The sequence below is a fragment of the Microtus ochrogaster genome, chromosome 4, assembly GCF_000317375.1.
Source record: "Microtus ochrogaster isolate Prairie Vole_2 chromosome 4, MicOch1.0, whole genome shotgun sequence".
NCBI classification, from domain to species: domain Eukaryota; kingdom Metazoa; phylum Chordata; class Mammalia; order Rodentia; family Cricetidae; genus Microtus; species Microtus ochrogaster.
The window spans coordinates 66,099,700-66,123,629 of NC_022011.1; the positions used below are offsets into that span (position 1 = coordinate 66,099,700).

General features: G+C 44.1%; 1 protein-coding gene across 3 annotated transcripts in view; it reads left to right on the forward strand.

The window, feature by feature from the left end:
- Fmnl2 (formin like 2) overlaps positions 1-23,930 on the forward strand; it is a 254,474-nt gene that overhangs the window by 162,939 nt on the left and 67,605 nt on the right. For all 3 annotated transcript variants that reach the window (XM_026778859.1, XM_026778861.1, XM_026778860.1), the window contains exons 3-5: positions 7,746-7,826; positions 13,579-13,655; positions 22,518-22,601. In XM_026778859.1, the coding sequence (XP_026634660.1) occupies positions 7,746-7,826; positions 13,579-13,655; positions 22,518-22,601 (242 nt within the window). The remainder of the gene's footprint in view (positions 1-7,745; positions 7,827-13,578; positions 13,656-22,517; positions 22,602-23,930) is intronic.

Sequence of the window (23,930 nt, forward strand, 5' to 3'; positions counted from 1 at the left end):
ATAGGCTATTATCATGGCTCTTGGTTGCCTTCTGTAGCTTGCAGGTCAGGCCATGTTGTAGAAGGCACTACATACTGTGGATACACTGCTTGCAGGAGTCAAGCTGGAACTCACCTGGACACCTCCCTTGAGGACTAGCTGACTCTCATACTATCTGAAGGTGTTCTGTAAGCTGCAATGGGAGAAAAGCAATCTGACCATAGGCCTACCAGCCACAACAGCAAGCAGCAGGGCAGGCTGTGTCCCCTGTGGTGCAGCGATGGGGGCAGCAACAGCTGTTGAATTGGATGTATGGCCCACTCTGTAAGAGGGAGTTCATGCCTGGGACTGTAAGCCTAGGTAATTAGCCGTTGCTGTTGGGGTCATGGACTCTCGAGGAGACTCTATTACTGTCGCTTTCTGGAATATCTAATCTCTAGCTGTATTATAAAAATTATTCTTATACCACAATGCAGCGCACAACGCCTCTCTGCGCTCTATGTGCTACTATACAGTTCGCGAGCTTTGGGCAAGGGGCTGGAGGTTGAAACATACAGAGACACGCAAAGAGACTGAGGCACGGACCTCTAGTCACTGGCAAGAAGCCCTCTATTCAATAACACCATGGAGGCTTATATACCCAACAGTCAGGTGGGCCAACAGGTGAAAACCCTATCCTCTGATCCTCAAGGCAAGGCAACCCGTGCTCGTGAAGCAGAGCTGGTAATACACAACTTTGACACAGCCTTTAGTAACTCAAGTCAGAAGGAAAGTAAAGATCTCTAGCAGGGAAGAGCAGCTGGAGGCCAGGACTCCAAATGGTCCCAACACCACAAATAAATGCAACCATTACCCTTCATCCAAGAAGCTTCTTTCGGAGAAGACAGGAGAATGTTAGAGAAGTTCTCAAGTGGTCCAAACGTAGAGCACGATGACCAGTGACTAACTGTGGTGTGCCCGTCTCAACAGTGACTAACTGTGGTGTGCCCGTCTCAACAGTGACTAACTGTGGTGTGCCCGTCTCAACAGTGCACCAACAGTACAAGCCCCAGACCTAAGACCTGGGTGATGTCGTGGAAGGAAGGTTATAAGAGCCAGAGGACTTGGACTTCCGCTGTGAAAGAATGTCTTTATAGTACAGGGAAGTTACAGTCATGAAATCTCAAAAATACGGTTTACAAAACCAGCACAGTGGGACTCCAGCTGACATACCTGCGCGTTTGGGAGAGATCGCCCAAGGCCCCACCACCAGATGCAGAACTCCAGGCAATTCATGGCTGCTGAGAAAGGGAGCATCGGGCTGCTACAGGGATGAGCTCCCCTGTTAGGTTATCCTGTCCCAAGTGGTCAGCCCTGAACACACGTACATATGAGCAACACAAATGTACTTAGCAGGTTGTATTTATGCATGCGCACATGTGTGTTTGAGTGGTGTGTGTGTGTGTGGTTTGTGTGAGCGAGAGAGAGGAAGGCTAACACACAAGAGCTCATGAGTTTGAGAAGGAGTTGGATATAGTGAGGAGTTGGAAGTCAGAAGGAGGAGTGGAAATGACGTAGATATTGTGCTCGTATATGTGAAATTGTCAAACCCGCCAAAATTTAAACAAATTTAGAAGCTATTAATTCAGCAGGAGGTGAGTTATCAGAGAGCGCAGAGTGAGGTGCAGAAGTGTGGATGTGTCTTCTTTGTTGTAATTCACTGGGTTGGGAAAATACTTAAAATGGTTACTGTTATCAGTTCGCCTACACTCTTGCCTGCAGTGTGCCAGGCAAGAACTGATTAGGGAACATAGTTACTTTTGTGCCAACTCTTTTTGTTTTCTGAAGGATGCTTTTATCTTGGGTTATCTTTTGTTTGAGACTTGAAGGGCCCATCTTTCTTTTCTTAAGGTCTCCCAATCTCAGCAAAGTTGAGCAACTGAATCTCATTTAGTTGCAGATGCCAAGAAGACAAGTTTCTTACAGCTTCTTTCCAGAGTCAGGTCCCTGTCCATTGTCTGCAGCTGCTTCCTTCTGAGATCCTGGAGAAGTTATCAAAGGAGCAGGTGCCAGCGACCTGGGGCTTAAGCTCTTTGAGTTTAAGTATTGCTGGAGTCCCGGGAAATGTTATGCTCTTAGAATTGAGTTTGTGTCTTTCCTTTTCTAAAGTGTTCCTTTGTCTTATGACTTTTGTAGAGGGGGGACAGTGCTGCCTTCCACATAGGGCTAGAGTGAGGAGCAAGGAGAGGGAGGAGAAATGGCCTGAAGAGAAAGGAATATATCAATCCTCCCTCCCTATCTCCCCCCTTCCCTCCCCCCTCCCTCTCTTCCTCCCTTATTCCTTCCTTTTCCTGAGAGAGAATCCATTCCAGACTGGCTTTGAATTCAGCAGCCCAGGCTTTTGCCTAAGCCTCCCCAGTGCTGGGGTAACAGGTGAGCTGCCATCTTATTAACGCTTCCTGAACTTGTCTTTTGACACAAATGCTTTGTCAGGAGTACTGTTTGGCATCCATGACTTCCAGTGACTGTCTGACTCAAAGCCTTAGGCTTCCTTTTGCCCCAAAGCACATAGTATTGATTGCCTTCCTGCCTGGTAACTGGTAATGTGAATGGAAGTCTACATTTCTTTTCTCTTTAAAAATGAACACGTAGAATCCCAGCACTTAGGAGGATATTGGCTACTTGTTGAATTTGAGGCCAGGTCCACCCAGTCTTTTAGGAAAAAAGAAGAGAGAGAGAAGGAGGGAGGGAGGGACCACAACATTAATTTATTGCCTTAGTCATGCGGCATGAAATAAACTACTTGTTTATGTGGTTTGAAATAAACTTTATTATAAAAACATATTTTGTAATCCTGGAGACACTGTTACAGGATATGGAAAACATGACAATTGAAGTATTGTATGTTTGACTGGAAGTGGCTTTTCAGCCTAAATTTTATTTTATTGTATTATTTATTTATGTTTGTGATGGTAGGCACCAAACTCAGCGCCTCATAACATATTCTTGGCAGTCACTGTACCACTGAGATGAGAGCCAAATACGCAGTACGTTTTGGGGAATTTAAGTATGTTAGTTAAGAATTTTAGAGGCGTACAGATACTACTCTATATTGGTCTTAACACTTGGATGTGTAATTCATAGTCTTGGTAGTGGAAACCTGTCTTTTTCTCATCTTTCACAACAACAACAACAACAACAGGAAACTCAAATAACTTCTGAATGTCTTGCAAATAGTTAAGGTGTTTTGGGTTTTTCCTTCAGTGTTTGGATAAAATTGCCAACAGGTGACCTCAGACCACCCTGTAATTATGGCTTCTGGGCCACCAGTTGATGGCGGTTTGTTGTGCTGGTCCTGTGAGAGTGACAGGCTAGATGTTGTACGGAAGGACTTTCAATGAGACTCAACTTCACAGGGTGTGCACATAAAACAGCGTCCTCGGTTCTGCGCTCTCTGTCACCTGGCACTCAGGAAGAACTGTCAAGGAGAGGGTTGGGGTCCTCCCTGCAGCAATGAGGCAAACTTACTTTGCTTCCGTAGAGGAGAGCAGCTTTACTGGATTTAATTTCTAATGATGCCGCAGATACTGGAGATGCAGTTGGGCAGTAGGGAACATGATAGTAACATGGCTTGGTGTTTGCTAAGAGGACACTGATATGAGGGGTAGAGACTTTAAATTCTCCGTCACCATGGTGATTGCTGGCAGTGGAGAAGGCCAAGGGGTGCAGCAACTGTTAGTTACCAGAACACCATGAGGATGCAGGAGTTTCTGTCAAGTAAAATCCAGGTCAGCATCTGCTTAACGTTGGAGACCAAGTAAAGTCAGTTCAGTTCAGGATACTAAGGTGTCATCTTCAGGTGTTTGTCCTGGAAGCCTCTGTTTGTTCCTTCACAGTGACATCACTACCCAGCTCTTGATGATGCTCTCCTCAGAGGACAACTTTCAAAGTCTGTTACAGTCTCGTAGGATGGACGTTGCTCACGGTGGAGGTGCACTTAGCTGGCGCACGTCCTCTGCAGCGAGCCATTTAGTAGGACCTACCTTCAACCCCTGTTTTACCTGGCCTTCTTAAGTGTTCCCCCAGTACTTGGTTTAATGACTGATGTTAACTATGTAAGCAAAGAGTGAGGCTGTTATTTGCCTGATCTTGTGATCTGAAGATAGAAACCCAGACTTGAGGCTTCTTGGGGGTGGGGTGGGTAGAATTTTGCATTGCTCTGTCCAAATACCTGCCATAAATGATTGAAAGGGAGAAAATGCTCCTCTAGGGTCATGTTTGTCCAGTGATGGGGAGGGGGGATAGCTTAGAGCAATCCGCATAGTGATGGTCAGAAGAGGAGGAAGAGAGGGAATGCGGCTGAGGGGTAGGCACCGAGTGTGCTCCTACGGTGACCTGCTCCCTTTCATCATCTCTGACAGTGACATCGTATTGTGAATCCTTGAAGGATTAATCCATTCATTATGTCTCATCCTCTCTGGAAAGGATATCACAGACATGCCCAGAGGCTCACTTCACTGACCTAGATGCTTCTTTCCCTTTCTTTCCCTCTCTTCCTCTTCCCCCTCCTTCCCTCTATCTTCATGAGAGCTCTGTTCCTGCTACCCACTGTTTTATTTTTATGATACACGATCACCTCTGGAAGACTCTTAATGATCGCCAGTCTTTATTCGCACTCTGAATGTGTCCTCAAGTAAAGTTTTTGGACTGTGTAATAAACGGGATGGAAGGTTTCATAGCCCCACTTTTTTTTTTTTTTTTTTTTGGTTTTTTCGAGACAGGGTTTCTCTGTGGCTTTGGAGCCTGTCCTGGAACTAGCTCTGTAGACCAGGCTGGTCTTGAACTCACAGAGATCCGCCTGCCTCTGCCTCCTGAGTGCTGGGATTAAAGGCGTGTACCAACATCGCCCGGCCATAGCCCCACTTTTCAAATGAAGAAACAAGGCTGTAAAACAGACAGTACTGCCTATCTACTCCAGAGCCTCTCATAGGCTAGACAAGCGCTCTGCTGTTGGCTCCCCACGCCCATAGTATTCCCCAGTCATTTCATACGGTGTTTATGAATGCCTAGATTATAGTGATATTAGATCAGCTACATTTCAATATCTTCCTGTATCTTCTTTGGCAAGCACTTGCCCATTTACTTTGCAGAGCAAATAGAGAGGAATTCATTAATTGGGAATAGAGCTAAGGTGTACAGCTGTGTGGAATAAGCTTTGCTGTCTAGGAGACGTACATGGAGAACTTAGGTCAATGCAGATTCCTAGGTATTTGATGGGTTAGGTAAAGAGAATTTGCCGTTTAATAAAGCACCCTGCTTGTATTAGGTAAAGGGCTCTGGTTGTTTAGGTTTTAAGACATATCAATCTAAAAGGAAATCTTTGGCTGTTGAAATAGGAGAGCGAAGAATTTGGAGGTTAATTGAAAGCTTGTTCCAGTGCCAGTTTGACACTTCACTGTTGTTTCTAGTTCCTGGATCCACAGTAAGAATAACAAGCATTTAGGATGCACACCGCTGTGTTCCAGGCATCGTGGTGGTCGATGGACCACCTGAAATCACCACCCCACCTTGTCAGGGTGGTCTCTTTTATCACCAGATCAAAAACTTCAGTGGGAACCTTTCAGCTGAGAAGAAATGATGAGCGATGGATGGATTAAGCAAGCCTAATTAACCCAACATATTAGGAAATGAGTTATGGAATGTTTGATCAAGAAAGCCCCATTGAACTGGTTCGCCCTAGAAGAAACCTTGGCTAGTCTAAACAACAGAGATCATTTGGAAAAGCCTCATCAAAGTTGTTTTCAATCTGAGATCTCTAATGCCCCCCTTACCCTGACCAGGAAAGTGATTTCATACTGAGCTGAAGAATGCCTCAGAGCTCTCCAAGAAACCGTGGCTGTGGAAGGAGTCTGGCGTGCTGACTTTTCAGTTCTAGTTTTCTGCACAAAAGAGCAACTTTTAATGTTGGGAGAAGAGAAAGAGTTGCACAGTTTCAGCCAGATGTTTTTGTTTTTCTATTCGTTAACGTTCTGCATTTGATTCTGTTGACTATCCGCTCTTCGTGAGCTTACTGTCTGGCACCCTCTCTTGTCTGCTCCAGTGCTGACCTGAGATTCTTTGTGCCATGACTTTTCCCACACCAAGGTCCTGAGACCCAGCTCTTTAAAAGCCCGTGAAGTTACATTCCATGTCCCTCTGCCTTTGTTCCCAGGCCCTCTCATCTGGAGCACTTTCTGTCTCCTGCCTTGCACACACAGACTCGGGATAGCTCTGTGTTGCCTCTCCTTCAATATTCAATCCAAACCCCTCTTTCTCTAGGGAGATCCCTTTGATCAGCACAGTTGGAAAGTGCCTCACCTCTCTTTGAACTGAGGAGGATCGCATATGGCTCTTATCATTGTCGACTTTGTATTATAACTCTGTGGACTCTATCAGAGAGACAACATTTAACACCCTGGAACTGAAGAATTGAATTGATTTCTCTCTGGGTCTTAAAATCATAGTGTCTTCTATTATGTGTGAGTGAAGGAATAATATGACCAACAGAAATTGATATTCATGTGAATAAATTCAAATGGGGAGTCTAAATAGGATAGTGAGGTTTAAAATATTCTGGGAAGGGGCTTCCTTTACAGAATGCTTTTTAAGTCTAAGAGCCCTCAGAGGCTCTTCTGAACAGTTGTAAGACTGGATTGGCTTCTCCTGGAGCAGTGGTTCCCAGCCTTTCTAATGCTGTGACCCTTTAATACAGTTCCTCATGTGGTGGTTATGCTTCCTCATAGCTGTAGTTTCATATGCAGGATATCTGATATGTGACCCTCTAAAGTGGTCGTGACCCAGTGGTTGAGAACCACTGTCCTACAGCCCCTGACTTCTTCATCAACTGTTAGACCAAGGAGGTAACTGTTTAAGATGTTTCTTACTCATTTTCCCCATTGTCCTCTCGTGTCTCACCAAGCCCTCCATGGTCAGATGGCACCAGGCGGTGCCATATAACAACTTCTCTGACATTTATAACTGTTTTTGGAAATAAAACAAAAATGTTCTTTTGGGGACTTTGGTACTTGTTCATTCCTCGGGAGTTTAGGTCCACTTGTGTGATTTAGCTTTTATTTGCATAAGTTGTCAGCTTTGTGAGGGTTTGTGCGTTTCCGTTTACCACAGTTCCCCGGAACTCTGACTGCGCTCGAAGCCAGCCACCCCTGGCCCCAGGGCACGCTTATACAGTAAATCACGTCTGTCTACATACACTATTGCAATATTTTCTTCTCATCTTTTGTGTGTTTGCTAATGTCAGAATTTCCCCTGATACGAAAGAAATTAGTTTTATTCAGCCTTGGCTCAAATATGGCCATTTGTAAGGGTAACATATTCCACAGTGAAGGGTTTGTTAACATTGAAGATATCTCAAAGAATCCACTAGAAATACACAGAACATCTGAAAAGCAATGGGCAAAGCATGGTCCTTTGGGTGACGGCTGCGTAGCCTGCAGGGGAAGCAGCCCGTCCTCTAGATTTTGGGGGACATGGATTCAGGTTCACTGTATCACTCCCTAGCTGTGTTATCAAAGAGAATACTGCTTTCCCTTCCACCCCCAGTTGTGGTTTCTTCCTGTGCAAAGAGATCACATGATCTATGAAGACGAGATACTATCAGCCCATGCTAGTTATTATTAGCAAAGCCACATTCTCGCTGAGGTGTGTTTGGTCACGAGTAATGGCATGACTGTGGTTCATGCGGCTGACTGCGGTAGTCCTTCATACTGTTTCTGCTGTGTTTCCTGCAGGAGCGATTCCAGGTGAAGAACCCTCCCCATACGTACATCCAGAAGCTCAAAGGCTACCTGGATCCAGCTGTAACCAGGAAGGTAAGGTGGATGTATTTCCGCTCTTGGCTGTTGTTGCTTCTTCAGGAGTGGGCAGAGTCTTGCATCAGACTTTCTTTTTGCCAGCGCTCTAGGCAAGCAAGCGCTGGAGACCATCAACAGGAGAGGACAAAGAGGAAAGAAAGTCTTCAACGAGTCCCTCTGGTGGTTACTGATGTTGTCAGTTCCCACTGCTCAGAGTAGTGAGTCCAGGCCCGAGGTTGCTTAGGCCTCTAGCAAAGCAGGCCTTGCAAATGCAATGCTTGTCCTTCATGACGTAAAACGCTTCTAGAACCCTGAAAAATCACTGCGGCTGTCCTCCCCAGCTGCATACTGGCATCCTGTGCTGGTGTTTCAAACTGCTTCCTCTGCCCTGGCCGAGCCCCAGACTCAGTCCCAGCCTCAGCCCCAACCTCAGGCTCAGCACCAGCTTCAGGCTCAACCCCAGCCCAGCTCCTGGCCTTAGGAAGGTAAAGAGGGAATAACTGATTTCATTCTTAACCATCTCTCCTTTTACAAACAAGCCTTGCTTTGTGCAGATGCACAATTGGCCTAAGCTGATGCCTTGTGGTTAAGCATGTCGCCTGGCACAGCCCCGCAGGCTGGGTCAGCCCTGAGCTGGCTCAGGGCAGAGCTGTCCTTGATGACTATGGGTAAAGACACTCTGTAACAGATAGTGCTTGTCTTCCCCTTGATCCGCAACAGCTCTGGCTTTCAAGGCTTCTCAAGCTGAATTGCCTGTGTTGTATCAGTGCTGATCCCCAAGAAAAGAAAAGCAGGCTTCTCTTGGTCAGGTGTTTCCAGTGATCGTGGCTCACTCTCCTTCCTTGACCCTCTCTCTACCCACTCTGCCCTCCTCCTTCTAGCTTTTTTCTCTCTTTTCTTTGTTATTTTGTTCTAATTCTTTAGAACTCATATTGCCGCTTCCAAACGCCTCCAACCCCCCCCCCCCCCAAAAAAAAAGGGAAATGTCCAGCAAAAAAGCATAGCTCCTATTTTCTCTGGAGGGTTCTTGAGACTGAGTCTTTGTCCTCTGGTTTATTTACAGGCAAGAGGGATTTAAACAATAGAAATTACGCTCGAACTTTGCTATCCTGGCACTAGAGAGATGGCTCAGCAGTTCAGACTTGTTGCTCCTTTAGAGGACCTGAGTTAAGTCCCAGCATATACTTGGTGACTCATACCCATCTGTAACTATAGTTCTAAGACATCCAACACCTCTTCTTACCTCTGGGGGGACACTAGGAATGTATGTGGTGCACATGCCTTCAAGCAGACAAAACATTCATATGCATAAGATAAGTTTTTGTTTAAAGAAAACAGAGAACCACACTTTGGTTCCATGCCATACAGTTCTTGAATGTCCCGTGGTTTCCCACATCTTCTGTCAATGTGCCTGCTTGTAATTTGATGGCCATTTGTAAAAAGGTCTGCATCCAACTCCCCCCCCCTTCAAAAAGTAATAACTGTTTAATTCTTGTTAGTTTCTCTGATTTATCTCTTGACCTGAGCATAGAGCAGCCTTAATTTTATAGGTTAGGGAATGCCTCACACACAAAAATATAAATCCCATTTTTTAAAAAAAAGTTTTGGCTATGCTCTTTGTTTCTGCGAGGGTTCTACTGGTTCTTTAGAAACCCCCAGACCTGAGATGATGAACGAGTGCTGTGCTTGTTCTGAGCTGGGGGGGGGGGTGTGAAATGGCAGCGATTATATACAGACTGAAGGAACTCTTCCTTCATGCACTGTACAGCTCATTCTAGAAACAGTTCCTCATTCTAGAAAGAAAGCATGCGATACATATCTAGAAATGGCTGCCTGGGCTCCCAGCCCCACACCCTCAGGAGGAGACAAAGCAAACCAAGCAGAAGAAACCAGGGATCTTCTTGTTAAACAGTTCCTCCTTTGGGGATCACTTAATAAAGAGGAGTGGGCCTGGTGGTGGTCGTGTGGACGGCTGATTTCTCTGTCCTCACCCATGTGTCCACCTCAATGTCCTGGTTTTGTCTGTGCCCTGTTCAATCTACACAACTGTCACCTGCATGCTGTCAGTCCAGAGATGTCTCTGTGAGTTGATCTTCATGATCTTGAGCCCCCTTTGCTCATGTAATTCCTCCTCCTCCTCTTCGTCTGGACTCTCTATGTCTGCCCAGTGCTTGGCTGTGTTTCCATCAATTTTGGATGAAGGTTCTATGATGGCATTCGGGAAGTCACCGATCTAATTAGAGGTGAAGGCCAGTTCAGGCACCTCTCCAGTACTGTTGGTAGTCTTAGTTGGGGTCATCGATGTGGGTTCATGGGAATTTTTTTAGCACCAGGTTTCTTCTTTACTGCATAATGGCTCCTTCTGTCAAGATATAAACATAAAGCAAAGAAAACCAGCCCACAAATCACAATCCCAGAGAACCTAGACAACAATGAGGACCCTCAGAGAGACATACATGGATCTAATCAACATGGGTAGTAGAAAAAGACAAGATCTCCTGAGTAAATTGGGAACGTGGTGACCTTGGGAGAGAGTTGAAGGGGAGGGAGACGCAGGGAGGGGAGCAGAGAAAAATGTAGAGCTCAATAAAAATCAATAAAAAAAAATCTCTTTGGGCTAGATGGTGGTGGCTCTGGACGGTGGTGGCGCATGCATTTAATCCTAGCACTTGGGAGGCAGAGGTAGACAGATCTCTGTGTCTGTGCCCTGTCTTTCGAGGTCTGTCTTTCGAGGTCTGTCGTTCAGCTCAGGAGAAATGAACTGGGAAGGATTAGCACCCCAACCCCCTGCTGTAGTAAGGTTTCTGTCAGGAGCTGGGAGCAGAAGAAGATCTGTTCCACACAACATAATTGCAATGCTTAAGCCCCAGAAAAAAAAGGAGATTTGTTTGGAATAAGGCATGACTTTCAGTTAAAATGAGCTTAAAATTCTCAGCTGTGGTCTGGGTTTGGGGAGTGTTCCAATCAGGCCCTTAAATTTTAGCCAGACTGTCTAGGCTGAGTGGGGCTTCCTTTAACTGTGCTCAGGGTCCTCAAGTAGTTTATTCATTAATCTTTTGTTCAAATTAAGTAGAAGATACTTAATTTGCCCTTAAAAATTAAAAAAAAAACCTCCAAGCACATTCTGTTTAGAAATAGCTTTAAATGACACCCCCTAGGGCAGGGAAGGAAGCGGCTCAATTAGATATCTCTGAGCCCAGAGCTCCTTAAACCAGCCTCTTAATTTTATACCAACTGTTATTAGCCTGTGCCTCAGGGGAGGCTGTGTTCATGTCTGCGTGGAAAGAGGTTACAGATCCTGAAGAAAGGAGTCTGATCCTTTGCCGGCTCTACATTTTTGAGGAGAAACCTATGGCGTGGCTCACCCAGTCTCAGCTGCCTCCCTGGGCTATAGCTGGCCGTCCTGTACCTGCCAGGAAAGAGAGAGGATGCAGACTGCTTGCTAGTGGATCCTCTGTGGCGCTTGCATTTCCGCTGGGCCCTATAGCTTCAAGGTTTCTCGTGAAAGAGCTTTAAAGTCTTGTGGATGTATGTCGGACTTGCAGAATATTAACATGCACTGTTTTTATGTCTCAGCAAAGAGGATGCTAAGGCTTCTCTGCCTTCCAAAATCCAAACAAAAATAGAGCCGCTCCCTGGAGAATGCAACGCAGGTGAAGTCAGCTTCGTTTGTCACAGGGTCAGACATTATTACAGTGCCCAGCATAGCTGATGTCTGATGAGTGAACGCTAGCTGCTGCTTGCTGCTCTAGCTCAGCATTTGACTTACTTGCCTTGTTAGGCTGTGTGTCTGTCTGTATATGTGTATGTAGCATTCATAACAGTCCACTTCTCTCTACCCCCCTCTCCCCCTCTCCTTCTCTTCCTCTCTCCCTCTCTCTCTCCTCTCCCCCCCTCTCTACCTCTCTTCCTTCCTCCTTCTCTCCCTTCTCATGACCTTTAGTCAGACATCTTTACTACTGTGCTATGTTTTCAGTAGTATGCTGTGTCCTTTGTAGAAGATCATGGGGGGGGGGGTAGGGATGACTTCTTCGACTTGAGGAAGGCTTCAGGACCAGCAGGGACCGCTGAGAACCTGTCTGGCATGTCTTAACAAGAAGCATGGACCATTGGTACCTTTAGTCAGTCTCCTGTCCCACTCCCTCCTTTCTGCCTAGTCCCATGCCTAGTACACTCATTGCAGGGAGGTGTTCTAGGATATCCCTCCAAACCATCAATGGCCTTGCTGTTGATTAGGGCTTTCTCGGCAATAGAAGCAGAACACCTTTATTTTTTTTCTTTATATTTGAAATATTTTTATTTCCTATGTCCCATTGTATATTGGTCACAAAATGCCAAGAGGATCTTTTTTTTTTTTTTTTTTTAATAGTGTTTGGGACAACAGTTATAGCAACTGCGAAAAGCCAGGGACTCTGAGAAGAGGAGAAGGGGCAGCAGGAGGCTGCCTGTGCCAAGCAGTGTTACAGATCTCACTGGGCTGCTGATTCTCATGCCTGTGGCAGAGCTCTCATAACCAACCCTCAGTTGGGAATCATGCTACCAACCTTTCCTTCTTGCCTCTGGGTGTTGTTCCTCTGGAGAACCGCAGCTGTGCTTAGTAGCTTGGAAGTGGAGGCCTCTGTTCTTGTTGCACTTGGTGGCAGCAGAGGACAAGGGTCCTTCATACTCTGAGCTGGAATTTACAAAGCTTTTCCCAGACAGCAAAGAAGCTTGAGGGGGGCGGACAACAGCACAGAGAGCCCGGGCCTCTTGAAAGAAGGCATTACACCTCAAATTTCCTTCTTTCAGAGTGGCCTGATAGGAAAAAATCGCCAGAGAACTGATGGGTATAGCAGCCCCATTTGAATGCGGAAGACTGTATAGATTTAAAAGCATGTATACACTCACCATCATGACAGGAGTCATTAAAGAAAAGACTAGAAGTCTAGAAAGACAGGTAGGCTCTTGATTGGCAAGAGTGCAGAAGGGCTTCCTGAATGCGTGCATGTGCACATGAACCTTCATTACTGACCTTCCAAGTGAAGACTAGTTGGAAGGGCTAACTCTGAAGGTTTGTGTTTTGAACATTTAAGTCAGGCTGAGAAGACTCGACTTGAGACTGGTAGGCCCAGGACTGCTGTCTTTAGAAGGGCCAACTTAACAAATTGGTCATCAGGGATCATTTGTATTCTCTGTAAAAAGCTAACTGTGCCTCAATCGTTTATGAAAACAACATGGTTTATGCTGTGTTTTATTGCTGGAATCTGGACTTGCTGCCTGAGTGAGGCAGAGTGTGTTAATGAGGTCAGCCCCTAATGAAAACTCCGGCCCCCAAGTCTGTGTTGAGTTTCATGTCTGCTTGGTCAAGCGCATTCTTAAATGCATGTCTGGTTTCCTATACACTCACATCATTTACGCACCTCTTCCTTTTATTGGTTTTGCCATTTAATGTTTCATTTCAATACATCATGAGTGTGAGTGTGTCTCGCTCAAGTCTGTTCATCCTCGTGAATCATTGAAACTGGCGATGGTTTGGGGTTCTTGAACAAGAGGTCTAACGATGGTATATGTGGGGTAGGGAATATAGTTAACTCTAGGAGATTGCAGGAAATAAACATTCTGGTTCTTTCTTGTAATTAATTTTTTATAATCAAGATTTGTGTGCTTTTGAATAAAACAAAAGAAACGTGAGAAATACACTTTAGAAGAACAGGTATTTTCATATTGCATTAAATTTATTATAAACTACAGGAGCACCAGGTACTAAAGGTCATATTTTGTTGAATTATAGAAATTCAGGAGGCGTGTTCAAGAATCTACGCAAGTGCTAAGAGAACTGGAAATCTCATTAAGAACCAACCACATTGGGTAAGTGTGCCCCTGCAACAGGTTAGCACTCAGATTTTATGTTAGAAAGTGAATGAATCATAGCCAAGAATTGTGCTTCTCTATTTACTGAAAGACCAAGGTTTAGATGAGGGGGTTTAATCCCCTGATCACTGATTATAAGGATCAAGAGGGGCAGACTTGGGTATTTGTAGCAACTCTTTTTTTTTAAAATATTTATTTATTTATTTATTTATTTATTTATTTATTTATTTATTTATTTATTTATTTATTTATTACGTATACAATATTCTGTCTGTGTGTATGCCTGCAGGCCAGAAGAGGGCACCAGACCTCATTACAGATGGTTGTGAGCCACCATGTGGTTGCCGGGAATTGAACTCAGGACCTTTGGAAGAGCAGGCAATGCTCTTAACCTCTGAGCCATCTCTCCAGTCCTATTCGTAGCAACTCTGTATTTACTTGCTTGGATGAAGTAAATATGGACAGTTCTTGGCAAGTGCTTGGCTTTCTGTATGTGTGACTGTGAACATCCTGTCTGTTCTGACAGCTGAGGAACATTTAAGAATGGTGTAAACTGAGACTTGAACTCTCAGCCTTCAGCCCGCTTAGTTGAAGCTGCTCTCCCTTTCCTTGATTTCTTTCCATTGACAACAGAATGGAAGCCGGGGTGGTGTTGTGCTGTCTTTGCATTTGAGACAAGTTTTGAGTCTCTTTCTTACTTGTTAAACACTTGAGACCATGCAGTATTCCACCAGGGAAAATGAAGTTCATAGCATCACTGCGATAGACATTTCTGACAGTTCCTTTTTAGTATCAATATGGTTGCTTTGCCTCAGGCAATTGGAGTTTGTTTATATTTCCCCTACTTCTTGGGATGGCGTAATAAATAGGACCTTTGAGTAATGTAGTTTATCTTCAAGTCTGGATGATACTAGATACCTTATTTTGTAATCTTGGTTCTTCAGAAAGTATCAGTCTTTTTTCATAGGCAAATCTTTCTCTGGTTGGCCTTGAACTCACTATGTAGCTAGGCTTTGGGCTCAGAGCAATCCTCCTGTGTTAGCCTGTCAAATGCTAGGAATATAGACATGAGCAAAGTATAATAAAACATTGGTAAATTATTTATATTTTCTGGATTTTGACTTTGTGGATTTACCATGAGAGAGAGAGAGAAGACTGAAGACTATAGGCTTCAATACTTTTCAAATGTTTCCCTTTGATGTTTCTTGCAGATCTGTTGAAGTGAAATTATATATCAATAGCATACTCTATTGAGCATACTGCTCCCTGAGTAGTGTATAAAATAGATGTGTGACATACAGAGCAATCTACTTCTGTTTTATACTGAGTGATATAAGCTATTTCGATGTTAGTCAGCACAGTTACTTCAGATTTTTATTTAAGTAGGAAATGGTATTGCAGGGTCCTGTTGGGAGACTTGAGGTAGAATGCCCATTTCTTAAAGGCTACATTGCCATACTTGTCTCCTTGAGAACAGAGTCTTCACAAAATTAACGGATTCTTGGTTTTGTCTCCAAAAATGAACGATAGAAAACACATCATAAAATCATGATTTTGAAACTTGGAAAATATTGTCTAAGCTCATTTTCAAGACTCAAAGAATTAAGGCTCGGAGATGGTTGTGTGACTGCAGTGTCTACAGCTATCTGGCCAGTACGTTGGCTCAAAAATCCTTCGTTCTTTTTTTTTTTTTTTTTTCTGCATTGCTTTTTCTAGCAGCCCTTTCTGAAAGAATTAAGGCAGTCAGGGCTCTGGGGTTAAAGCAGCAAGGCTTGTCTGCCTCAAAATGAAGGCTGTGGTAGTTTAATACAATGGGGCCCCTAAACCTAGGAGATTAAATAGCTTCTGCTACTTAGGAACCAGGAACCATAGTCTGTTTGATAACGGCCCAGTTCTATGCCTTGGCAATTCTCATCTGAAAATGGTGGAATAATTTACAGGCAGGATTTCTGCAAACTGGTGAAAAGCATATCTTCAGGCATTGCTGGGATGATGTGAAAGGCCCCCCAGGTCCTAAAGCAGACATTCATTTCTAATATAAAGTAGGAGGAATAGATGAGCCTGTGCAGTCTGTGAGCAGCTGGAGGGATTTGTGGGCGGTGCTACAATAGGCATGTCCTCACCAGCTGAGATTCCCCACTTGCCCAGTACTTATGTGAGACCCTTGGGAAAGTGGCTATAGCTGCAGAAGAATCCAGGGCTGCATTGTCTGTATGCAGATGTCTAGCACACATTGCTCACATGGAAGGAAAACACTCAAGGATTCTGACTTTCTCTTGCCTGCCTTGAAGACTCAAATCTGAACCAGGCTTTTCCTTCTTCCAGCTTACTGGCATGACCTCATTTGATAGGAACAAATTCTGAAGAATTACTAGCTAGTGAATTTATCATCAATTACTACCATGAGGAATTTTTGTATGCTGTGATGGACAGGTCATTTTTGTACTCTGGGTAAAATAATAGAAAGATAATTGGGCACATGTTTGTATGATGAAGAGAACTTAGTGCATGCCTTTGCCAGGACCCCTTTTTGTTAATTTTTGTCTTTGATAAGTTTAAATTACACAAGCTCTCTGCATGTACTATATGACCTAAATTAATCTTTCTTGTTAAATGAGAGTAGCAGTGCTTAACTCGTAGGAATGAAATGCTTACTATAGGATCTGATGCATGATACTCGATATACAACAACTATTTTATTTTTTATATTTAATTTTCTTAGGCTCACTGAGGAAAATATCTACAAATTAACAACAGTATATAACATATTCTTAAGGTGTAGAATGTAATTTTTGTCTACTTAAAGTGACCTGAGCACTTAGGAGATTTTAATTTCCAGAAATTAAGAGCTGAAATTCCACTTGAAATCCATTTGTCTTAAAAAAATTATTCTTGGCACCTGCATGGGCTTCAAGGTTAGGGTGGTGAGTGGGCTTTGCTGAGGTAGCGTTCTCAGCTGCAGCTGTCATGAACGGTTTCTTCTTAGCTCTGAGATAAACCTAAAACTCCATAAATGGAGCAATCTTTTGAGAAAGAAAATTAATTTTTGAGCTATGTCGAATAAGACTTTGACTGGGAATAATCCCATTCACTTACTGTTAGGAGCTATAGCATTGGAGAAGAATTGGATTATGACTTATCCAAACCCCTGAAATTACTTGAAATGCCCTTGAAAAAGAACCGAGTATCATTACAGCACCCTGGCAAGCGATCTGAGTGGGCAGAAGCCAAATTGCGTCAGATGTCTGGGCAGCAGCTGTGGTGGTGAGGGGTCCGCCGGAGAGATTTGCTAGTTTTACTCCACGGAACTGCGGTGTAGGCGATTTATTTTAATACCATCGCCTATAATGATGGAAAATTGCTTTTCAGTCTGAATGCAAGGTCACAGATGTTCTAAAAGATGTTCACTTCACTTGTGGTTGGTTGAGAAGACAGGCATGAAGATTGTGGCAAACTTGCCAGGGGTTGGAGAAGTATGCAGAAAAGAGAAGGCCCTGAGAAACTGCCTAGACTGTCAGGATTTCTGTGGGCCAGTGACGCCTGGAGCTGGACCTGGTCAAAGAAGAAAGAGAAGAGAGTGGCCAGCCTTTTTCTAAGATGTTTACAAATTGTGTGCGTGCGTGTGTGTGTTGGCATTTGTTAAACACTTTAATTGCGTTACTTCACATAAAAATGTTTGGGTTACTCCAAATCCACAGAGAAACCCTATCTCCAAAAAACAAAAAAACAAACAAACAAAAAATATTTGGGTTATTGCTCTGTACCCTGAGCCATTGTTATGTATAAGGGAAGGTTGAAGGTTGGCTGCCAATTGTTTTATTCCACTCCATGCCAGTTAGAAACACTGAGACTTGAACTATGATTTGTCTACATCTGAAGCTTATTGCCTACACTAACAGTTCCCACACTTTTTGACATTCGGAACGCCTTCATTCTAATTGTTTTGAACTCCAACAAATTGTTGTTGCTTATATGAATTGAACCTAGTAACATTTGCCATGTTAAAAATTAAAATTGACAAATTTTAAGTTTATTTAATATGTAATATTTAGTAGCAAACTTTGATATTTAAACATATCCACTACTGTGAATATTAGCACGAATAACTTTTTGTAAACTGTAACTAACAAAACAGCAAAAAGTCCCTGTAAATAATAGTGTTATTTCCTCATAAAAACTCTTGAGAATCTTCTTTCCTATCTTTGTAATAGCAGGCAGCTGAGTTTTCCTGACCCTGTGTCAGTTTGGTTTGGTATTTATTTCTGTTTGGTGTTGTTGAGAACATTTGGAAAACAGGAGTTTCTAAGTGGCCTTTTCAGGTAATTGTGGAGATTCTTCTGACAGTATACTAAGTTTCTCTGCACGACAATGCCCAGAGGCGCTAACACCTGCTGTCTTCTGTTCAAATCCATTGTGCTTTCTTATGCACTGAGGTGATGTTTTTAACCGAAGCATGAGTCCTGACCTGATCATTTGTGAAGCCGCCTTACTGAGGTACTCTGCTCTTCCAATGTGTCATTCTAGAGCGTTTTTAAAAAATCATTTTTGTTAATAACCATTGCTGCCATCAGGATACATTTTTAGTTAACATAAAGCTATCAAATTAATATAAACACACATTTCCTAAATTCTTAATTTTTATTGAAGCTGAAAATTGATCATTAGTGACAAATACTGCCTGTTTCCCCCAAATCAGCAGGCCAGCTTCATGAATTTTGGAGGAAATGTCTTTCAAATACCCAAAATGTTATCATAGTTTGTAAGTCATTTTTATAAGTGAATTGGCTGCCTGTGGAGAAATGGCTCCATCCTTGACCCTCCTGAGACTGTCCAGGGGCATGAGTGGGCAGCAGGTGTTTTTCTGTGGCTGTGGATTTCTCAGGAAGAAAATGAGAAAGATGTGTGCTTGAGCATCGAGCAGTTACAGATCTCCTGACTGTTCTTCCGTGGGAATGCCCTTTTCCCCATCATGGCAGAGAGTGAGGAATGTGGTAAACACATCTCTGTTTTGTTCTCAGTGGTTTTCCCAGGTCTCTTTCACAGGTCAGGTTCAGCAAAGGTTTGGCTTTGTTTAGGTGTTGACAGTTTAAACCCAAGGCTTTCCATGTATCAAGTCTAGAAACTTTTAGGAAATTAGATCAACCTTAGAGGTATGCTGAGAGACCTTCAAGGACTCCTGGCCGTGATGGAGTACACTTAGAGAACTGGATCTCTGCGCTGTTCAGTAGTGGCTTAGGCTCTGGGTGATGCTGGCTTTTCTCCCCGCACCCCCAATTTTTCAGCATCTTTTATTCCAGCTCTCCACCCAATGGTCAGACTTTCTCTACAGGAGCCTGCAAAGGCGTAACACCTGTCCCTTCTTCCTTTCGTGTGTCTTGCCATCTTGCTTGTCCTTGGGACAGCAGGAGGGTTTTTCAGACTTAATTTTCTGTGTGAAGAAATTTGGCTCTGATACTTTGGGAGGCAGGGAGAACAAAACTCTGAAACCACATTGTGAGTGGCCTGCATTTCAGTACTGACTTGTTTGCATTTGCCCGCAAAGCCCTTTCTTTGGATACAATTTTTGTTTTTTTTCCAGAACTTTTTCTCATTATCCCTGTTTCTCCAAGCTTCCAAGAATCTGATTTGGAATTTGTCTAAATTCAAATTTATAACATATGGTAATCACATTTGAGTTTGCAAGGCACTCAGGAAGTAATCCATGCTGTCAGAGTCAGAAATAATTCTGTTTTCCAAAACTTATAATCACCCAATTTGAAACTGTTTGCCCATTGGCAACACATGAAACAGTCCAGAGCAGGCCGGGAGAGAGGAGGGAGCTCTGCAGTTGTGACGTACTCACTGTGTGATCAGACATGTGTGTTTAGAGCGTGGAGTGCCCCCCCGCTTCCCGTTATTTCTATCCTTTGTGTGTATGGGGGCAGGGTTGTGTGGAAGACAAGTGTTTCTTTGTTTTATTGTGTGTGTCCCATGCATTGAATTCAGGTTGTCAGGCTTGGGGGCAGTACCTGTTGAGGCAAGTCTCTGTTCCCCGTGTTCCTTTCAGTCCCTGAGCTTTGAGACACTCCCTTAACAGTTTGTCTTCTGACATCCTTACCCGTTTTCTTTCCTTAGTCTCACAGTTCACGGATGATCACTCTGGACTGTTCTCAGCCATGCAGCATTTCCCCGTCAGGGAAGGGTAGTGACTAAGAGGATGAGGGAAGAGAGGGCTGACTCTTGACAGGCCATACCCTTACTATGGGGTGGCTTAGCTAAGTGCCATTGATAGAGGAGGCAAGGCAATCAGTGGTGAATGCCTTATGTCATTGGGGTGACACCAAACGACCAAGGAGGATCCTGCAACTCTAGGACCCGAATCTGCTTTGTGACATTACATCAGAGGCGAGTCATGCTATTTTAGGACCTAAGCCTTAGGTTCCTGTCTCACTTTGAAAGTTATCTTTCTGGTGCTTTTGACTATAGTTACCAAGTGAGATATCGGTTAGGACGTTGAAGTAAGAAGCAAATTAAACCGTGTTCCCGCATCAGAATCTGCTCCACACATTACCCACTGAATCAAAAGATGCACGGACCTGCTGTCCTTGGCTATTTCCTGCTTGGCTGAGTTCAAGTTCCTCATGTCTGGGTCAGTTTTCTGCTTATGCGAGTGGCTGATGTTTTTATCTATATGAGATGGAGGTGTCGGTGTTTGAGTGGTAGCAGGTACTCATGACATCCTGGGGCATCTGTGCTCCTTGTGGAGATGTCTGCAGAACTCCAATGGCTGTGGTTCTGGACTTCCACAGTAGTGAGCACTGAAGAGAATATGTGAAACAGAGCCTGTTCTGAATAGCCTGGAATTTAGTGATTCTTTTTCATGTGAAAAAGACACCAACCAGAGAGATGGTTCAGCCGCTAAGAGCACGGCTTGCTCTTCCAGAGTACATGGATTCAATTCCCAGCATCCACCTCGCAGCTTGCAACTGTGTATATAACTCCAGTTCCAGGGGATCTTACACTCTCCATGGACACACATGGAAGCAAAACCACAAATGTACATAAAATAAAAATAGATCATTTAAAAAAAAGACAGCAATCTCTTCAGGACAGTTTGCATTGTGTAGCGGAGGAATGAAGAGGAAGACGCTCAGGTCCTCAGTAAGTAGCAGCTTTGCCAGCATTCACAGGGAGGGCTAGGCATTCCCGAGTCCCCCACCAGTTACATTTAAAAACGTTCAGTTGCCACGCAGTGGTGGCGCACGCCTTCAATACCAGCACTTGGGAGGCAGAGGCAGACCAATCTCTGTGAGTTTGAGGCCAGCCTGGTTTACAGAGTGAGTTGTAGGATGACTAGGGCTGTCACACGGAGAAACCCTGTATCGGGGATGGGAAGGAGATCACTGTCTCTGGAGACTTTGTTGCACAGGGAGGAAACAAAGTATCTGGAAGTAGATGTGGTGAGATCGTGTGTGACTGTTCTGGAATTTTCTGCCTCCACCAGTGCACAGTCCTGTGAGCTGTGTTTAGCCACTCTGTGAGACCCAACCGATGGATTTTTTTATGCCAATGTTGCCACTCCAGGCTCCTCTTAAATGCTGTATTTACACGCAACTATGGTTAAGTGCATAGCTTTGGTGGTAACTGAAGACTTGGAAGAAAAATATAAATCAGGGTGCCTGAGTTCCCGCCTTCTGACTCCTCACACTTCCTCTGTACCTGTATATCAAGATGAAACCAAGGAGACAGGAGAAAAAGCACAAACCAGAAAACAAAACAATCAATAAGCAGAAAAGGCGTCTGGAGTCTCCTAGATTCTTCTTGTCACACAAACCTCTCAAGGTACATCCTTTGACACATGGGCCATTTTCCCACTGCTGTTTTCATAGCTTGCAACCATGGCTTCCATGGTAGCTGTGGTGCATCCAGAGCCAGGCAGCCTTTGACATCATGTTCCCAGAGGGACACAACCGCTTTGGACTGCAGTGTGTGGTTGTGGATCTTGTGTTACCGCAGTGATCTTTGTACCCATCAACTGGTGGAATTTCACACCTAGTAAAGGTTCCTTCTGATATCCGCAGTCTCTGCTGAGGAATGCATAGGAGGAAGAGTGTGAAGTCAGGTGACAGGATTTTACCCTCAGGCCTTAAAGTACCGATTCATCACCTTGTCTTTTGGAGTCATTATGAAAGGCAAATACAATGTGTGCATTTTCTTGGTGAACCGGTACACAGCACTCCAAAGCCAGCTAAAGAGAATGGTTTAAGACTGGATCTTTAAAGCTACTTGTCAATGTTAGTCCTGCGGATGGTCTGTGGTACCTGCAGTCTTTTAAAGGTTTTCATACTCGTGGAAAAAAATAAGCAAGTCATTATCCTTACTGAATTTCCAGAGGCCCATAAACATTGGCCTCTCGTTGGTGGTTTAGTGGTTTCTTTGGCTGGGTGCGCCAAGAGGAACTGAGAATGGATTTGGAGTCATGCCTGATTTGCAGTGGCTATGGCACCACGTTCCCAGTTTGCCTGATTCTTTGTCTAGTCTTGGCTCCTCCAGCAACCAGGCTAGGGGTGATGTGCAGTTGAAAGTACATTAGGACAAATTCCTTTTCTTAGAAACCTTTTTGAAATTCGTCGTCTCATGTCTTCAGACTGTCAAATGCAAGGATGACAGGTAAGTACTTTCTGCTCCGTGTCCTTACACAGCGATCTGTGGTTTTCATGCCCCATCCGGAAGTACCTAGTCCCCATGAAAACAGTCGGGGCCATCTTCTGTATTTCCGTTTAGACTTTGGATGTTTTAGGGAAAAGCCAAAGCTACCCACCATGTCTTGTACAGAAACCATGTGATCACTGTTGCCAACATTCTTTCTTCCTTCCCCAGATGGGTCAGAGAGTTTTTGAATGAAGACAACAAAGGCCTCGATGTTCTTGTGGAGTATCTATCCTTTGCACAGTATGCAGTCACGTAAGTAAAACTTAGCTTGCTTGCATAGCAGCTTCACATGGTCCAGCAGATGCAGCCCAGTGGTAGAATAATATACCACACTGAAAGCAGACATCCACAAGCAGAGGAGGGGGGACATTTTAGAGATTGTTTAGCTAAAAACATATCCTGTAAATGGTATTAGAAATGAAACAGGTGAGTTAAAATCACCTTGAATACTTGCCAGCTGTGCTAGGAATCAAACCCAGGACCTGGCCTTGCTACTGAGCAATATCCACAATGCAAAAGGATGGCTTTCCTGGGGGGCTTAAGGTCTATTAGTCTATGTGGTAGAAAACTAGTGATATATGGTACATTGCTGAATAAATAAAAGAAGTAGCAAAAAAAAAAGTCCTTTAGCATTTTATTAAATTTTGGTACGCTGGGGATTGAAGCAGGGTTTTGCACAAGCTAAGCCTGTATTCTACCACTGGCCCACACCCCAACCCTGTGTGACAGCTGGGGTGGAGGTCGGTAGTAAAGTGTTTGTTTACCTAGCGTGTGTGAGGTCATGGATTCAACCCCAGCACTGATTGGGGAAATGCTATAGATGTGTTTATGTGTGTTTTGGCAAACGAACAGATAAGGATGCAGTTCTAGACACCAACATAGTGGTCCAGGAGGAAGGAACACTTTTATTCTCTTTTTTAAAAAAATTGTCTATAGATTTGCAGTCTCTGGTTTCCTGCCACATGCAGGGAAAGAACCTGGCGCAGGGCAGGAAAAAATTAAGTTGCTTAGCTATGTTACTCCTCGCGGTTCTCCATTTTCATGACTTCTGGAATGGTTTATAACAGGGCTGCAAAGTGTACATTTGAATGAGACGTTCTCTTTTCAGCGTTTCTCCTTTAATCAGGAAACAGTCCAATCTCCACAGGTCGTCCTACATGTGCAGGGTGAGGCGGAACGATGCTGTTTCTAATCAGACAGGGAGCATGCTTCAGCTTCGGTGATATTTGTTTTTCTCTTTGCTGTGGTTGTGTGTGTGTGTGTGTGTGTGTGTGTAAGTGGGAGTGTATGTGTGTGTGCGTGTATGTGTGTAGTGTGTGTGTGTGAGTGTGCAGGTGAGTGGTGAGGATGGGTGAGTGTGTGAGTGTGTGTGTGTGAGTGGGGTGTGTGTGGTGTGTGTGTGTGTGCGTGTATGTGTGTAGTGTGTGTGGTGTGTGTGTGTGTGAGTGTGCAGGTGAGTGGTGAGGATGGGTGAGTGTGTGTGAGTATGTGTGAGTGTGTGTGTGTGTGAGTGGGGTGTGTGTGAATGTGTGTGAGTGTGTGAGTGTGCAGGTGAGTGGTGAGGATGGGTGAGTGTGTGTG